The sequence below is a fragment of the Cryptomeria japonica genome, chromosome 5 (assembly GCF_030272615.1).
Source record: "Cryptomeria japonica chromosome 5, Sugi_1.0, whole genome shotgun sequence".
Taxonomy (NCBI): domain Eukaryota; kingdom Viridiplantae; phylum Streptophyta; class Pinopsida; order Cupressales; family Cupressaceae; genus Cryptomeria; species Cryptomeria japonica.
The window spans coordinates 509,199,421-509,217,822 of NC_081409.1; the positions used below are offsets into that span (position 1 = coordinate 509,199,421).

The following is an 18,402-nucleotide window of genomic DNA, read 5'->3' on the forward strand; positions in this document are numbered from 1 at the left end:
TTTTTGGAGAAGCATTTTCAGTTTGAAAAGGTATGTTCTAGTTCCTTTCTTTCCTTCTTTTTGTTATTTTCTTGTTTTCTTAGTTTTCTTTCTTAGTTGCATTTTTGCAAATGTGTTGTTCTTCCCCCAAAAATCGGTTTTTGTGAGAGAAATATTCCCTTGGTATGCAATTTTCAAATTGCATTGTTCTTCCCAAAATTCCCTCTTGTATTCGGGATATTTAATCTCAATTACATGTTCGCTGGAAATTCTCATTCTTCCCCTACGATTAAGGAATTTAACCATTTTTGGTCAAAATTCCAAGTTGAAAAGTGTGAAATACCCCTCTCTTTCAAATTCGGGTTTTAAAAACCGGATTACATGTTGAAGAGTTCTTCCCATTTTCATGAAAATGACTTTACCGGATTTTCCCATTTCTATCCATTCATGTTCTCCATATCCGTACTTTCCATCTCCATCATTTTCCGCAAGTCAAAATCTCATTTTCCATCCATTTCTCCATTTGCAATTTTACAAGTGTACTTGCATTCGGGTTTTAAAACCCCGATTGCATGTATGATCTTTCCAACTTGTATACTTGTGAAAATTTCTCCAAGATCCGAAAGTGGTCAAAGTCAAGATTTTCCCATTTCCATATATTTCCCCTCTTCCTCTCACAAAATCGTGAAGTTCTAGAATCGAAGTTTTACCCATTTGGAGAAGGAAGAATAATATTTGCAGATGACTATGATATTGCCTTAACTCTTTTAAGTCTTCATCACAGCATTCCAGGTTCACAATCATTGTCAGATTTGTTGGCATCTCCAGCTCCAAAGAAGATGAAATATAGATATGACAAATATCAGAATGAGGTAGCACCTTCCCAAGTTTCTTCTCCTTTGGATCGCATCAGAGACACGGATATAGGGCACGTTGATATGTCAGAATTCGTCAAGAGGGTAGAAGATCCACAGGATAATAACTTGCAGTGGTTGTTGGACAGCCATATCCATCATACATCTTCATTCCCGGTGGCTGCCCTAGAACCTGAGTTCGTTCTTGCCTGCGCCCATCATTTTGACAAAGAGTCAAGAGTCATCAGAAATGATGATGGCGAAGCTATAATCCGTCTTGATGCAGATATGATCAAGAAGGTTTTCAGAATACCTCCTGCACCTGTTTATATGGAAATCTCCAAAAAAAGTGCAGCGGAGTATTATGTGAAGAGGAAAAAAGATTGCAAGCGACACATCAATAGGTGGATCCAAGAGCCACGCACCTCCTTCTCAAGGTGGGCGAAGTTGTACCGCTGTGATTTCAAATGGGAGATAGGAGACACCATCACTCTTCTTAGCAGGATGATGGGCCTTGAGCATTCCAATGTCTTTGAGCCATGGATGTACAAGTTCATCATGTTCATACAGCAGTCTCAACACATTTTATGGGGAGAAGTCATTAGCGATGCCTTGTGCGAACAACTTGCAGCAGTTCCTACCACCATGACTTTTGTCATGAATTCATATTTGGTATACTTCGCAGCATCAGTTAGCCACTTTCCAGGTGTTTCCACCAAGGGTGATCGCTCACTTATACCAATTTGGGAGTATTATGACCAGTTGCCATTGAGACCCAGCAAACTGCATTTCAAAAGAGTCCAAGATGCATTCTTCGGATATTTCATGTGTCAGTTTGATAGAAATCTTAGGAACAAGAGAGTATCAGATGAGGCATGGGACAAGGTGTGTGAGTATGGATGTTTGTTTCTGCAGTTTCCCACCTTCACCTATATGAGGATCTGTAATGTCCCCTTCTCATTGATGCTCTTTCAGTGGTCCATTAGCCTATTCCTGAGACCCGTAGGCTAGGTGGAATGAGGAATGAGGGTCTAGCATTGATGAAACGAGGACTTACTATTTTTAGTAAGTCAGGGAATGACCATTCTGGTGTCACTGTCCTACTGAGCTCTCCATGTTTTGCCTCTAGATGCGATGATCATACTTTTCTGAGCATTAATTCTTGACTTACTATTTTTAGTAAGTGGCTGTGTGGCACAATTCTATTTTTGGCAGTGGACAGGGTTCTGATTCTACAGCAGTTTTGTGGTCGTCCCGACTCAGTTTCATCCTAACCGTGTTGATAATCAGTACGGGAGTCATATGCGAAATAATTGAATATTAATTCCTTATCCTAAGGTTTAATATTTAATTAATCTTATTATTGACGAATGATTTATTAAAATTGGGATTAATGCCTATTTTATCCTAATTGTCTGGCGAAACTCATGTGTACTATGGAATGGCGAAATATTTTAGAGGAATATTATGTTTTAGTGCATCTCCATTATTCACCAAGTAATTAACGTGGGTCCCTTCCTTTTTGGCGTGGGGTTTGACTTGTGAAAAGTGGCGCTACACTTGGGTGAACTGAAATTCAAATGCAAGGCATGAAATTTGGAGGAATGGCATTTGAATTTGAAGAGTGAAGTTATAAATAAGAGGCTTGGGCTCCCATTTGGACTATCTTTGAAAATTGCATCGTTATGCTGCCGGTTTGGCTACTAAAAATCTGAGCTTCGAAGTTGGCTTCCTAGCTGAGTCTCGGTTTCGTGCTTGCAATATAGTACCTAGTTGTGCCCTTGTGTTCCCATTGCAGATTGGTTAATGAGTTGCAGATTATGGACTGATTGATGTTGGATTTGACTGTTTTTGGTTGCTGGTCGCGGGACTGCTGAAAGTGAAATTTGCTCATACCTCTCAACCAGGCGACTCCATTCATCAGGGTACCGGCTCATTCTTCCCTCCATGCCATGGCGATACAATGTGTGAGTTTCTAGCTATTTTGATTGAGCATTGTTTTTAATAGACAAAATCGAACTTCCAGGGTATGGTGTTGGTTTTTGCAATTGCCTTGGGATGCGTGCCAAATGAATATTGGGTTGTTTGAGTGGTAATTTGGTTGGGATGTTATTGTTAGAGATATAATGGGAGATTGGGATTGATTTCATGTGATTCGGGTAGAAAATGAATGAGTTATGAGTGTTTTGATATTTCCATAGGCTGCTGAAACTGTACTTTCAGCTTGCAGATCAGTGTAACAGAAAATTACAGTCTTGTTGTAGAAATCTGCAATTAATCTTCTCATCTCATCTCTATATTGTAAGGTTGTTTCAGTAGTACTGATCATCCCTTCTTTTTGCTTTCATTTGTAATCCCCACTGCATAAGTGGAAGAGGCTGGCTTGCCGCCTTCTAAGTTTTGTAATTCAGTTTTTTGTAATCAGTCCTCCCGCTAAATAAGTGGTCGAGTGATAAGTTCAATGCTATGGTCTTCCTGCTGAAATATGCGGTAGAGTGATTGTTTAATGTAATGTCCTCCCGCTGAAATATGCAGTAGAGTGATTGTTTAATGTAACGTCCTCCTGCTGAAATATGCGGTAGAGTGATTGTACTTCAATTCCTTGTGATTTCCCCTTGGTCGGTTTACCGCCAAGAGTTTGGTTTCTATCCTACTGGATAAGCAGAAGGGGCTGGCTTGCCGCCCATGCATTGTAATTTTCAGTTTGATTATTGTTGCTGACGATCCCTGGAACACCATATGCTCTCACCCTCCCAGTCTGGGCTCTCGGTGAACAAAAGGTGGAAGGGTTCCCTTTCAGTTGTTTGGTTTATTCCTCTAACCTTAACAGGTTATTTGTTGTGGATGAATTGTTATTGGCCTGAAAAACAAAAAAAAATTAGTGGGATATTACAGGATCGGATGCTATGATAGTCAGCCATACATGCTTCCGAGGTACCCAACTGATAAGATCATTCTTATAGAGTTGGGAAGACAGATCATGGCTGTCCACACTTTTCAGTCTACTAAGCACAAGGTTGGAATGGGGATCTCTACCACAAACCCATTGAAAATTGGCCGGTATTCCCTTGTCACATCTATGAAGGCTAAGGCCATGGAGACCGAATTGCAGGAAATCAAGCTCAAAAGGTTTAAACCTAGAGCCGATTTCGATTATAGGGGTATGAAGGAGAAGATCAAAAAATCCTTTGTGCATGTACATCGCATTGAAGACATCTAGGTAGATCTCCGCACGGAAGCCGAAGTTGTGAAGATGGATTACTGTAGGCTCACTGTTGAGCAAATTATTGATTTGAACTTGGCGGATATCCCACAAGGGATGATTGATGACGGGCATATACTTAATCCTAAATACATTTCACGGAGGGTTGAGGAAGCTCCACTTCCTTTGATCCAATGGTCGCACAAAGAGTGCATATCCATCCTTGACAGATTTCAGCCTATCTTGGCCAACACCAATGCATGGCTGAAAAGTAATGCTGTTAGACTTATAAAAATCAAGGTTGATAAAGAAGATGATTCTACGGGGCCTCTTGGACGTAAGTCTGAAATTCAGGTTGACAACAAGGAGGGTGCATCATCTTCGGGCACAAGGATCAAGTTGCGAGTCAGTCGCGCAGTAATGCTTCCTCCTGAGGAGACAACTATTCGTGGGAAGGAAAAATCACGATTCCATGTTCAGGTGATCGATCTGGATAATCCAAAAGAGGGGCAGCAATCTGATGATGCTCCTAAGTCTCCAATTTCAGACTCGCCTCTTGAGATCATTCCACCAGTTTCCATCGAGACGCCTCTTTCTCCTCCTGATTTGATTGTGGATGAGTCTCCTCAGAATGCAATTCCCATTTCAACATACGAGCCATCTCCTGATCATCAACAAGAGAGTGTGTTGAAAGTTCCTGAGAATATTCGTACTTGCATCCATTTATCGAAAATTGATACTTCCACTTCTGGTTTTGAAGAATTCATGAGGCAATCTTCATGCCCATTGGTAACTGAGCAAACCGTGGTCGCTGTCCAAACAGATATTCCTCCCAGGATGACAACGGTGATTCAAGCAGAAAATGTTTCTCCTTTGCCTGCGGCATCTACCGGAGGGGAGTTGATGACTTTGCCTCCATGGCTTACTTCTTTTACTCCGAAAAGGAAGAAGCAAGAAATCTCACCTGATGCCTTTGATTACAAGCAACTGAAACAGTCCAGATCCAAAGTTGCTAAGAAGGCCAAGACTATCTCTAGAGTAACTGTTGACAGCAACAAGATGAAGGTAGCTGAAGTTGTGGAACCTATTGCAGATAAGCCACTTGAAGAAATGTCAGTCAACGATTATAAGGTTACAAGGATAGAGTTGGGAAAACAGACGCATGAGGTCATTAAACATGATGCTCAGTTTTTTGTTGCTTCATTGGTGCAAAGGTGTGATGATCTTCTAGCAAAGAAAGACAAGCTAGAAGAGGAAAACCGACAACTTATGGCAGCCATTCATAAAATTACAAAACCTGTTGTTGAAGTGAGTAACTCCATAGGTTCTTCTGGTTCCCAAGAATCAATTCGTGGAGTGGAAAGGGCTGCTCAAAAGGTACTTCATGATCTATGTGCACAGGTAATGAAAGACATTTTTCAGATGATGTCTAAGTTGGAGACTATTGAGAAGAAACTAGATCAGACTTCTAATACTTTCAAAAAGAATCTGGAAAGTGTTGAAGAAGGTTTGACAATCTGGCGTACCATGCCCCAACAAATGCTGAGTGTTCTACAGGAGCACGTCATCATCTCTTCCAGGGTCATGTACTTGGAATCCCTCATTGAGGAGATCGGTGATGCAAAGAGATTCCGGGGTGAAGTTTTCCAAGATATTGTCTCACATTGTGAAAGGGCCTCTTGCAACATAGTAAGTCAGGATGGAGAGTTGATTCCAGAAGAAGAAGTTCTTGCTGATTTACAAATGAGGATTCATAATGAATGGAGGAGCGAACAATTCACGGCTGCTTCAATTTAGACATTGATGAAACACCAAGCATTTTTGCACGAAATCCAGTCTATCCTGGATAAAAACAATTATGCGCTCCTCCGGTGTCATGACACTATCGTGAAGACCATGGTTGTTGCCAAGAACACCAATGAACCGAATCCCGAGGAACTACAAACGAGCATCCAAAAATTTCAAGGATTTGTGTCTTCACAAAATGCAACTTAAGTGTTTTTTAACACTTAGTTGAATTTTCCCTCTTTTGTAATCTTTAGTTGTAATTTTGTTTTGACAAATTACATGTAAAAGTATTTTTTGTAAAATGCAAGTTACACATTACTTGCACTTTTGTAATTACATGTAAGGCAACTACAAGTTGTGTCCGATTAGGACTGTAGTTGAAATAAGTCTTAGTTAGTTGGAATAACTCTTAGTTAGTTAATGAAGTCTTAGTTAGTTATTGAATAAGTCTTGGTGGTTGAGAGAATCTCTCAAGTTAGTTGGGATGCTCCCACCTTTTTCTCAAGGGTCCTCTTCTATAAATACTTGAGGGGTCTATTGTAATTATCATCTTTTTGGAAAGCAAGCAAAAACTCTGCCAAATTTACAGCAAGAAGTCTTTGAGCTTATGTATGTGAATTGAAAGTTTTTGGAGAATAATAAAGAAAGATTACTCAAGTTTTGAGTCTTTGAGCTACATGTTTGAGTTTGAATCTTTTTATTTCTTCCATGCAAATTGTTTCTAAAAGGAGCTTAATCTAATCTGATTTGACGTCTTTGTGCTGCAAGTAGAGAAGATTAATTAAAATAGGAAAATCTCTAGAAAGAGCAGCAAGTCTTTGAGCTTGCGTCTATTCTTGAGGAAAAGTTATTGTTTGATAAGAAATAGTAGCAAGTCTTTGAGCTTGCATTAATTCTTGTTTTTGTGTTTAAAGAATAGATTATTCCAGTCTTTGAGCTGTTGTCTTTTATTCGTTGTAAATTTTAGTATAGCAAAGGGTAGATAGGACTTCACATAATCAAGTCTTTGCTTCACATAATCAAGTCTTTGAGCTTGATATTGTTGTCCCATCCCGAAGGAAGTGACGGAAGTCTTTGCGCTTTCAGGAAACTTCATTTCCTTTCTCTTATTTCACTTGAAAATGGTTACTGTTGTTCATATTCAATCGCTATCATTTTCTATGAAGAGAAAAGGATATTGTCTGTCTTTAAAAAAAAAAAAAGAAGAAAGTTTGCTGTCCCATCCTATTTTATTTCCAAAGTTGTAGTTAGATAGGGGGAACCTTCCCTTAATTAGGAGAGTTTTTACTCGTGTGCTGTGATTGAAACCACAATTTTGTATATTTCCCCAAGTGTACAAAATTTTCAACCACCAATTTGCATTTGTTGCTGGGCCGTACCACCTTGCTGAAACCGTACTATTCATGCCTGGCCGTCCCATTTGAAGCTACTAACACAATGGAAGTTGGACATAGAGCCTGGGAGGAGAAGCGATTGGTTCTTGAAGGCTCCAAACAGCATCTTTATAAGAGTTTAGACTACTGTTCAGCATTAGTAGTGTATATTGCTGGTGTATGGACAGAAAATCTCATTTCGAGTGTAAAAATTAAATAGGTACGTCAAAATCTATTTTGTAATCACATTTTATTGGAAGTAATGATGAGCTTAAAGAAAAAATCAGCATTTCCAGATCTGTCTTGAATTCTGGAAAATATTTAGTGTGTTATTTTCTGAGATATACGATTTGATGTATCAATGCTGCAATCTATTACCGTTTTTGCATTTCTATTATGATTGGATAAATCAGAATCAAACACCTCAGAACAGTATTTTAAATCAAAAATATCAAACCAAACTAGACTGCATACTACATGTATTTACTGTGTGAGCGCTTTTCTTTTTCCTCTTGTATATACAATTTTACCATTATTTTTGTTTATCGTTTTATATTTTTTATTGCATTGGCATCTTTGTTTCGATTTTGTGCACACAAATCAAAGCAAGTTAACACTTGATATTTAAAAGTTAGAATAGGGAGGTTGCATGCAAAGAGAATATCAGCACACAAAATCCATTAAGCCATCCTCTCAAAATACATATGTACTGATATGTAGATGGATTAAGCCATCTTCTTAAAATCAGCACAAAACTAAATGGGAAATGGCATGGACGTGTAAATTTCACCATTACAATTATCTAGATCGCCAACAATATGAAAAAGACAAACCAAAGGAACATTTTAGTACCATCATTTTTTATTAAATGTTTAGTTATTTAATATTTTATTTTATTTTTAAGTTTTAAGTTGTTCTATATTTTATATTTTTATGTTTTACGTTTTTTGTTTCTGTGTTTTGAGTTCATTTTAATTAATAAAATGAAGTTTCCACAGTCCATGATAATAATGTAAGAAAGTTCTTTTTAATTTTCTTAAGGGTACGAGTCCCCTTAGGGTGGAAGAGGGAGGATACAACGTGGGTATTCCTGAATCATCCCTTTAGTGTAGCAATATCAAGACCTCATCTGTCCACATCCCAGTTGCAGATCAAAATGGAACATAGTAAATATGCATCTATATTTATTTTAGAATACATCCTCTATATTTGATATAATATATTCTATTGAATCCCTTACAGAATTCACAAAAAAGACATGGTCTATTACTTGTCATTTCCAGTAACACAGTTTTTAATGATTGAATATTGGATTAACTGTTTCCAAATCCTTCCTATGCAGACTAGCAATGCTCCACCTCCATACCATGAAAAATTCAAGTGTCATATCTAAGATCCAACAGCAGCTAGCGAAAAATTAAGATAGTATTGCAAAAGAAAAGGAACCTTGGGATTAGCATTTAAGATGTGAATGTTAGTGAAAAAGAAAATAATAAAATTAACTGTGGCCTCGAAGAGAAGTTATCAAACTAGTAAGTATTCCAACCTGGAGCCCAAAAAGGTACCAACATGAGCCAACCACATGTCCAGCCAGAATAAAAATAAGAATGTTAATGACAAAGTTTGCCCATGCTGATTCAAAAATAAACCCTGTTGCCGAGCTTCCAGCAAGCAAAGGTAGAAATCTGACCATCCTCGGGACATACTGAAGAAGCACACTGATACGCAACAGGTTCTTAGCATAATTTGCTGCTGAACTTCCAACATATTTAGGCAGAACCACCAATATCATAATCTGCGTGACATAAAACATGGGGTTGGTATCAAATAAGTTATCTTTAATGCAAAAATTCAATATGCTAATTATTAGATACAAAACTAAATTAACCACATCAAAATGAAATTTCCTTTGAAATGCCACAACACTTGAGTATCAATTAAAAGAAAAAATCCTTGCAAATGATCTGATCAATCAGTTTGACTTAAGCTAAATGAAAAGGATTGAGCTGAGAATGATATTAAATAAAAATTGAGTTTCCACTAAGGCGAGGAGTCAAAATGACATCAATGTTCAGATACTAATAAATCGTGGTTGACATATGAAACCATATTTTTTATGTCCCTGAGATAAAGGCCAAACACCCCATGCTTATATCCAATACAAACTAGTTTTGCATTCATATTCCCTTGAAAATAAAATATTTGCCTTGTTTTAATGTTATAAGCACCCTAGGAATTTTTATTTTATTATTTGCTCATAAGGAAACAATAACATAAACTGGCCAACACAAGGATACACAGCTGTCACAAAGTTCTGATATATCAAGTTAACAATACTGATTACATAATCTTAGCAATACAATGGCACATGCAACATAGAACCATCACCAACTTGGCATACAAAGCTATCCAAACTGAGTACAACATGCAAATACCTTGAATAGTATGATGGATGTTGCAGGTCTGAAAGAGGGCAGAGGTCACTCTGTATCAGGCAGGACAGCGAATAAATTCACCTAGCTAGCTTCCAACTTTATCAACAACACTCCCAAACAGGCAAAAAATGGAAATCAGCACCATAACCCCTTGCAAGATTGATGTGAATGCCTTGACAACAAACTGAGTATACTTGTTCATTGCTGGTGACACTCCTGTACAGGTTTGACAGGGAATTTTCAACACTGTTAAGCTACAGTTAGGCAGTTAAACATGATACCAAACACCCCAATGTGTAAGAACACCCCCTGTCCTAGGTCAACTGTTTTTTTGTACTTCTTTCAAATTTAATTGAGAGGCATTATATCAAACAGTTGCATTGGTTTAATGTGTTGTTTGGGATTATATATCTTCCAGATTTCATTCAAGAGTTCATTGCAATGATGTTTAGAATATATTCACCTTAGCAAACTGAAACAACAAGAGCATAGAACCTATGATACCGGTTCTCCCCTTTTTTGCCTGGGTCCTGGTCCTGGTCCGTGCCCGGTCCTGGTCCTGGTCCGGTTCGCCCTGGGTCCCCCCCGGGTCCTGCCCAGGCGGCTGGGTTCCCTGTGGGTCCTGCCATGCAGGACCCACAGGGAACCCAGCCGCATGGGCAGGACCCGGGGGGGACCCAGGGCGAACCCAGGAGGACCCGGGTGAACCCAAGCCCGTGGGTTCCCAAAAACGGGGCCCACAGGTTAGAAAGCATTTAAAAACAATAAAAAAACAATATTTTTAATCTTTTAAATACATCTAAACCCTAATCCGCCCCTCTATAATGCATTTTTGAAGATTTTTTCTCTACAATCAGGGTTCTTAGTTTTTGTATTTTTCTTCGAAGGTGACGACTACGAAGGTGTGAGACACGCATCAAAGGCATAGGAATCACTGGAGAAGAAAGATTTAGCCATTAAAGGTAAGTGAATCTGAATTTTTTTCAAGTTTTCAAGAATTTTTCCAAGTTTTTTTCAAATTTTTAAATTTTTTTTTAAAGTTTTTTAAATTTTTTTTAAAGAAGTCTTGTATATTTTTTTACACTTTGTATGCATAGTATGGGGTTATAATACCAAAATTTTAATAATTTTTTTCAATAATGTTGTGCATTCTCTTTTCATTTTAGGTGCACTATTCATATAATCATACATAATGGCTGGAACTGGAAGTGCAAGTGCAAGCTCTAGTTCAGTTGCAAATGTCCGAAATGAAAATACCCCCTTTAAAATTGATCAAGATTCACCACTTTGGCATTATACAACAATGATCAAGCCAGTGTCTGGTGGTGGGGGTTTTGTTTGGCAATGCAACCATTGTGGCACTGAGTATACCAGCTCATACTATCAAGTGAAAGGCCACCTTTGTTTCATCCCTGGGCGTGGAATAAAATTTTGTAAGGGATCAGATGGCAAGGGGCTGCCAAAAGCTCTAGTTTTGGGATATATTAGAGAACAAGAGGAAGCTGATAGGAGAAGTGGCAAAGCAAAGACTGATCATCCTCTTGTCCATCAAAGCTCAATGTCTAAGAGGCCTTCTAGTAGCATGGGCTCCACAAGACCAGCTGGTTCACATCCTTTCATGCAAAACCCACCAGTTGATGCAGTAGAGAATCAGAATGTTGTGGCTTCACGGAAAAGAGGCCCATTGGATTTTGCCTTCAAAAATGAACTGAGAGAGATTGCAGATTCCAAAATTGCACGTTGCCTTTATGGCAATGGGCTTCCTTTCAACCTTGTTAGATCACCTTACTTTCGGGACATGGTGCATACTCTTTGCAATACACCTTCTGATTATGTTTGTCCAGGGTATGAAAAGGTGAGAACTACCTTATTGGCAAAGGAGAAAGCATCCATAGAGTTACAGTTGAAGGTCATCAAAGATACATGGCAGGAAACAGGTGTGACCATTGTTTCTGATGGATGGAAAGATTGTAAAAATAGGCCATTGATCAATGTTATAGCAGTGTGTCCTAAAGGGGCAATGTTTTTGAAAGCAGTGGATTGTGAGGGGCAAGTGAAAGATGCAAGTTTCATTGCCAATATCTTGATAGAATGCATTGACATGGTGGGGCCTCAAAATGTTGTCCAAGTTGTAACTGACAATGCTAAAAATTGTAGAGCAGCAGGGACTATAGTGGAGGCTACATATGGTCACATCTTTTGGACACCATGCGCAGTACACTCACTCAATTTAATCATGCAAAAGCTTGGCACACAAATTGATTGGGTGAAAAAACTATATGCGGAGGGCGAGGAGATTCAAATGTTTGTGACTAATCATCATATGTCACAAGCCATTTTCAGGACCTTCTCCAAGTTGGAGTTGTTGAAGGTAATTTATAATTACTAATTTTAAATTTTATTTTTTAATTTTTTAGTTTTAAATTTGTATTTTTTATAGACTTGCATTTGATATATGTTGTGTATTTTGTTATGTCATGTTAGGTTGCTGAAACACGATTTGCATCTCACACGCTCGTCTTAAGACGACTTCTGAAGGTGCGAGACGCCTTGAGTTCTATGGTCATCAACAGCTTGTGGAGTGTATGGAAGCAGTCCCACACAGAAAGAGCTCTAAAAGTAAGAGCATTGATCCTTAGTGAGAAATGGTGGGATGATGTGGAATATGTTTTGAATTTCACTGAGCCCATCATGAGCATGATCAGGTATGCTGATACTGATCGCCCATGTTTGGGCGAGATTTATGATGGCATGGATTGCATGGTGGAAAAAATAAAAGAAGTAATAAATAGAAAAGAAAATGACCCAACGGAAACATTTTTCAAAGTTGTGCAGAAAATTGTTGTTGACCGTTGGAACAAGATGACCACCCCCTTACATCTCTTAGCATTTGCTTTGACGCCAAAATTTTATAGTGCAGAGATGCTTGCAACACCAAGGAGGGTGCCACCATATAGAGATGCAGAGGTTGCTTCTGGCTATAGGGCTGCCTTTAAAAAGATATATCAAGATGAGGAGACAAGAAATATTGTCATGAGGGAGTTTGGCCAATTTGTATCTGCAAAAAATCATGATGTTGTAGCTCTTAATGCTAGATATGGGATGGATGCTGATGAGTGGTGGTATGTACATGGTCAAGGCTCCATTTACTTGCAACCTCTTGCAATTAAACTTAACTCCCAAGTATGTATCTTTTTATTTTTTATTTTTATAGTTTTCCAATTCCATTTGATGCTATCATTTTTTTATTTTATAATTTTAATTTGTAAATTTCTAATTATGTTTTAACTTTTAACAGGTTGCAAGTTCTTCTTCAGCTGAGCGGAATTGGAGTACATACTCCTTCATCCACTCAGTCAAACGTAATCGTTTGGGTGCAAAGAAAGCTGAGGATTTGGTCTACGTACACTCCAACCTTCGTTTGTTGTCACATAAGGACCCTGAATATAGTGAGGGTGTAACAAGGAATTGGGATCTAGCCCCTGAGTGTGCTGATTTAGATGCTACAGTTGCACAACTTTGCCAAGTCTCTATAGACGAGGCGGTTATGGAATTTGAGAGAGACATAGCTAGTGGGAGTGGCATTCCATTTGATATTGGTTCAATTGATGCTGAATTTGAACCACTTGATGACCATGAGCTTGGGTTGGATGCTTCAGATGAAGATGAATATGGAATTTAAATCCCATATATGGCTTGTAATTTGAATGTTTAACTTTATACTTTATTGTGTCATGACATTTTCACATTTTGAAACTTGAAACTTGAATATTATCTTTTTTGCAAATTATGAATATGATATTACATTTATGATTTATGATATATCAATATCAGAATATTTATTGGCATTGGCAATTATGGATTTATGATTTATTGATTTATGATTTATCTGTTATCATCTATGTATCATTGTATGGGAAAGTTACATTGTATGTTTGATGTTTCATATTTGTATGTTTGAACTGTGAACATATATAATTTTGATGTTTGAAGTTTGAACATATATATATATATATATATATATATATTAAAAAAAATTAAAATATATATATATATGTACGGACGAACCCGTACCCGTACCCAAAAAAAAAAAATTTTTGCCGAATCCGCGAACCCATACCCGAATCCGAACCCGATTCCGAACCGGAACCGGTAACTTAGCATAGAACCATCAAGATCACTATTAAACCACCAAATAACATCAAAAGATCAACTGATTACAAAATTGCAGACCTTAGCTGAGACCAATCTGAAGATGATTCAATGATGCTCAGAATGGTATATTATCAGACAAACTGAAGATATATAGCAGCAGTTGCATACAGTAGACTGAAGTTTCCAACAGCCAAGAAGTTTCTCAATCCAAGCTTTTGACAATGTCTTGACAAAGGAAAGTGCCCAATAGCCTCAAATGCTCCAAACAAGAAATTGCTCCCTGTTCACACCAGCTACAGAGTATATTCTTATGTCTGAAACCCAGTGTTTTCAGTCAATACTATGCTCAGAAAATAACCCCATGATCTGCCCTTTATTTATTATGATTACCTATGTCAGAACACACACCTAGGGTATTGATTTGTCCAACAACAAAGATAAATCCTTGTCACCCAAAATCAATAATCTATCACAGTGACCAGAAAATAAATCACCCAAACATATATCTACCATTTATCAGAGCTTCATCACTGTAGCAGCTGTCTGGATCACTATAGCAGAGGTATGGGTCACCATAGCAGTGGTACAGATCCCTGTAGCAGGAGTGCAGATCAATGTAGCATGCTTCGAATATCCATAAATTTTCAGTCTTCACAAATTTCATGCCCAAATCTCCTGTCAAACCTGTTACTGAGAAATACGTGCCAGAATCTCTAAAATAATGCAATCTAAAATACTTGTATTTGTTATCCGTATTTTTGTATTCACAAAAATGGAAAACCTCTTTTAAATTTTTTGTAAAAAATGAAAAAATTTAATCTAAGGCACGCTTCCCGAGGCAGAATTCTGCTTCGCCCTTGGACAGGCTTAATCCTCAGTTCATCTTCGATCCACGTTTCAAATTTCATCGCATTCTGAGTTTGTTTGCTATGTCTTTTCTTCAATTTCGGGTTTTTTCTTCTTAACTGCAGGTGGGAAATTTTCCTTTGATTGCAAGTTTTATTTTCTCTTGTTTTAGTGTTGTAGGGAAATTTTAAGTCAATTACAAGTGCACTTTATGTAATTTTTAAACTTGTAACTTACTTTTTATTTCCCCTTTGTTGTTTTATGTCTTTTAAGTCACTGTAAGAACTTTTTATTTCCCCTTTGTTGTTTTATGTCTTTTAAGTCACTGTAAGAACTTTTTGGACATATTACAAGTAAATTTAAAATTATAAGTTAAAAAGAACTTGTAATTTCTTTAAAAAGTTCTTACTTAAAGTGTTTCTAAGTTGTAATGGGGATTTTATTTCCCTATTACATGTTTTATTGTCTTTCTAGTCACTTGTAAAAGGAATTTTATTTCCTTTATGGCAAATTCTTTTTTAAGTTAAGTCATTAAAACTTGTAAAGGGATTTTATTTCCCTCTTACAAGTTATTTTGACATGTTCTTTTCTCTCTCAAACCCGATTTGCCTAAGAGATGAAAAGTGAAGCAAATTTAAACTTGTAAGAAGGTTTCTAAAACCCAATTACATTTCTTTTACAAGGCATTTTAAACTTGTTTCTTTTCCTCAAGAACCCAACTTGCTCTTCTCCCTTTAGAGTTCGATTTTGCCACAACTTCTAACCAATTTTGGTGGAGGAATCTATAGGATGAGGGGGCATTTTAAAATCAAGACGGATTTCATGCTTTTTGAAACACGCTCCGGCTTGTATGGTTGCCATTTCATTGTTCTTTGACTACGTTTTTCCCTCCATAAGCCATTTTTGGAAGGCCACAATTTGGAGTTGGAATACCACGTTTTGCAGTTGGAACTTAGACGTTTTGGTTCCTATTCTTCCTACATGGGTTTTCCATGAGGTTTTGACCTATTCTTCTTCCATATTATATGTCGTTTTTGCTGCAATCTTGTTTCTCTTTGGACATGGCAAGGGTTTCGGTTTTGTGGTTTTATTCTCTATTTAAGGAATCGGTTCTTCCATTCAAGGATTGTCTCATCTTTTGAAAAGGCATCTTAATTAAGCAACGTAAGGTTTATTTTTTGTTTTGCTTTCATTTCCTTTCTTTTTTGTTTTCATTCCTTGTTTGATCATTCTAGATGTATGTTTTGTTTTTGTTTTAGTTCGGATTTGAAAGAGATCTTCCCCTTTCTTTCCAAGTCTTGAATGTAATTTAAGGATTGCATTGTCTTTCCCCTTCCATTTTTCTTATTACAAGTATACTTGTATTTCAGGTTTTTAAAATTCGATTGCAAGTAAGATGAAAAAGTGAGTTTTTCCCCTTTGGTTGAAAAGACTTAATCATCTTTTGCCAAAAGTTCAAGTTTCAAAGTTGTTAAAAAGCTTATCTTTCCAATTTCGGGTTTTAAAAACCTGATTACAAGTGAAAGTTTTTCCCATTCTCTTGAGGTTAAAATAGAGATGATCTTCCAAAATTCTTTCCTATTTCATCCGCATTCATTACCCTTGTTCACACATTCCATTCTCATTATCTTTTCCCTGTCAAAATTCCATTTTTCACACATTCTTGCATTCTTCTTATTACATGTATACTTGCATTTGGGTTTTACAAACCGGATTGCAAATATGTCCTACCCCACTTACATACTTGTAACATATCTCCCAAGATCCAAAATTGACCAAAAGCCAATTTCCAAGTGTTCCTATTTATTCATCATTTTCCTCTCAAAGAGGGATAGAATTTTTCCCATTGAAAAGAAGAAATATGTTTCATTTGGTTGATCTTGATGTTGCTTTGACTCTTCTAGATCTTCATCGCAGCATGTCAGGCTCTTGTTCAATGACTGATCTACCGTCATCTTCCTCTCAGAAGAAGATGAAATATAAATATGATAAGTACCAAAATGAGATCTCTCCATCTCAAGTTTCCACTTCCATGGAGCATATCAAAGATACAAAGATAGGGCACGTTGACATGTCAGAGTTTGTTAAACGGGTGGAGGATACCAAGGATAGCAATATGCAGCGCCTGTTGGACAGCCACATTCACCATGCTTCTTCCTTTCCAATGGCTGCCCTAGAACCTGAGTTCGTTCTTGCTTGTGCCAATCATTTTGACAAAGAGACAAGAACTATTAGGAATGATGATGGGGAAGTGATAATCCGGCTTGATGTGGATACTATTGAGAAGGTTTTCAGGATACCACCGGCCCCTGTTTACATAGAGATCTCCAAAGATAGCGCAGTTGAGTATTATGCTTCAAGAGAAAAAGATTGCAAATGCCATATCAATAGATGGATTAGTGAGCCACGGGCTGCTTTTACAAGGTGGGCAAAGTTGTACCGTAGTGATTTCAAGTGGGAAATCGGAGACACAATCACTCTTCTCAGCAAGATAATGGGTTTAGAACATTCTAATGTTTTTGAACCATGGATGTATAAGTTCATCATGCTGATAAGGCAGTCTCAACACATCTCTTGGGGTGACATCATCAGTGATACCCTTTGTGAACAACTTGCAGCAGTTTCTTCCACCATGACGTTCTACATGAACTCATATTTGGTGTATATAGCAGCATCACTTAAACACTTCCTTGGTCTTTCTACCAAGGGTGATCGCTCACTTATACCGATGTGGGATTATTATGACCAATTGCCTTTAAGACCTAGGAGATTGCACTTCATGAGGGTCCAGGATGCCTTCTTTGGTCATTATATGTGCCTGTTTGATAAGACATTGAAAAACAGGAGAGTATCAGATTCCGCCTAGGAGAAGGTGAATGAATATGGCTGCCTATTCCTTCAATTCCCAACTTTCACTTACATGAGAGTTGGATGTTATAGCGGCCAGACAAATATGCTTCCTAGATATCCAACTGATAAGATCATTCTTATGGAGTTGGGAAGACAGATCATGGTTGTCCATGCACATCAATCTGTTAAACATAAGGTTGGAATGGTAATTTCTAAAAATAACCCATTGAAAATTGGCTATTATTCCCTCATTACATCCACCAAAGCCAAGGCCATGGAGATCGAAATGCAAGAAATAAAACTCAAGAGGTTCAAGCCAAGAGTAGAATTTGATTACCGAGGCATGAAGGAGAAGATCAAAAAGTTTTTCATGCATGTGCATCGGATACAAGACATTTGGGTTGATCTTCATACAAAAAAGGACGTTCGTAAGATGGATTATTACAGGCTCACTCTTGAACAAATTGTTGACCTAAACTTGGTAAACATTCCAGAAGGAATGATTGATGATGGAAAGGTACTTGATCCTGAATATGTTGAAAAGAGAGTTGCTGAAGCACGACTTCCGTCAATTCAATGGTCGCATAAGGAATGCACTTCCATTCTTGATAGATTTCAACCTATCTTAGCTAATACCAATACTTGGCTCAAGGGTAACGGTGTTAGACTCATTAAGATCAAAGTTGGAAAAGAAGACGATTCTACAGGACCTGTCGGACTCAAGTCTGAAATCAAAGTAGACAACAAGGAAGGTGCATCATCTTCAAGTATAAGAATCAAGTTGAAGGTTAGTAGAGCAATGGTACTTCCTCCTGAATAAGTGACAGTTCGAGGGAAAGAAAAGCCTCAGCTTCATATTCATGTAATTGATGTGGAAGATCCAGGGGAGGAACTACAATCAGATAATGCTCCTGAGTCAT

General features: G+C 37.7%; 2 protein-coding genes across 2 annotated transcripts in view; one reads left to right on the forward strand and one right to left on the reverse strand.

The window, feature by feature from the left end:
- LOC131064874 (probable cyclic nucleotide-gated ion channel 20, chloroplastic) overlaps positions 1 to 18,402 on the reverse strand; it is a gene marked incomplete at its 3' end in the record, with an annotated part of 363,668 nt that overhangs the window by 193,563 nt on the left and 151,703 nt on the right. Inside the window, 1 exon segment of the mRNA XM_057999185.2 lies at positions 8,743 to 8,991. Coding sequence (XP_057855168.1) covers positions 8,743 to 8,991 — 249 coding nt within the window.
- On the forward strand, positions 10,502 to 13,361 carry LOC131064875 (uncharacterized). The gene is made up of 4 exons (XM_059221497.1): positions 10,502 to 10,593; positions 10,798 to 12,002; positions 12,116 to 12,814; positions 12,930 to 13,361. The coding sequence occupies exons 2-4, from the start codon at positions 10,824 to 10,826 to the stop codon at positions 13,311 to 13,313; spliced, it is 2,262 nt and encodes a 753-aa protein (XP_059077480.1). The 5' UTR covers positions 10,502 to 10,593; positions 10,798 to 10,823; the 3' UTR covers positions 13,314 to 13,361.

Bases quoted from the DNA above. Each gene is read 5' to 3' on its own strand.
- LOC131064875 (XM_059221497.1), top strand. From the start codon at position 10,824: ATGGCTGGAACTGGAAGTGCAAGTGCAAGCTCTAGTTCAGTTGCAAAT. The intron at 12,003-12,115 runs GTAATTTATAAT...ATGTCATGTTAG, and splicing joins CCAAGTTGGAGTTGTTGAAG to GTTGCTGAAACACGATTTGC. The intron at 12,815-12,929 runs GTATGTATCTTT...AACTTTTAACAG, and splicing joins CAATTAAACTTAACTCCCAA to GTTGCAAGTTCTTCTTCAGC.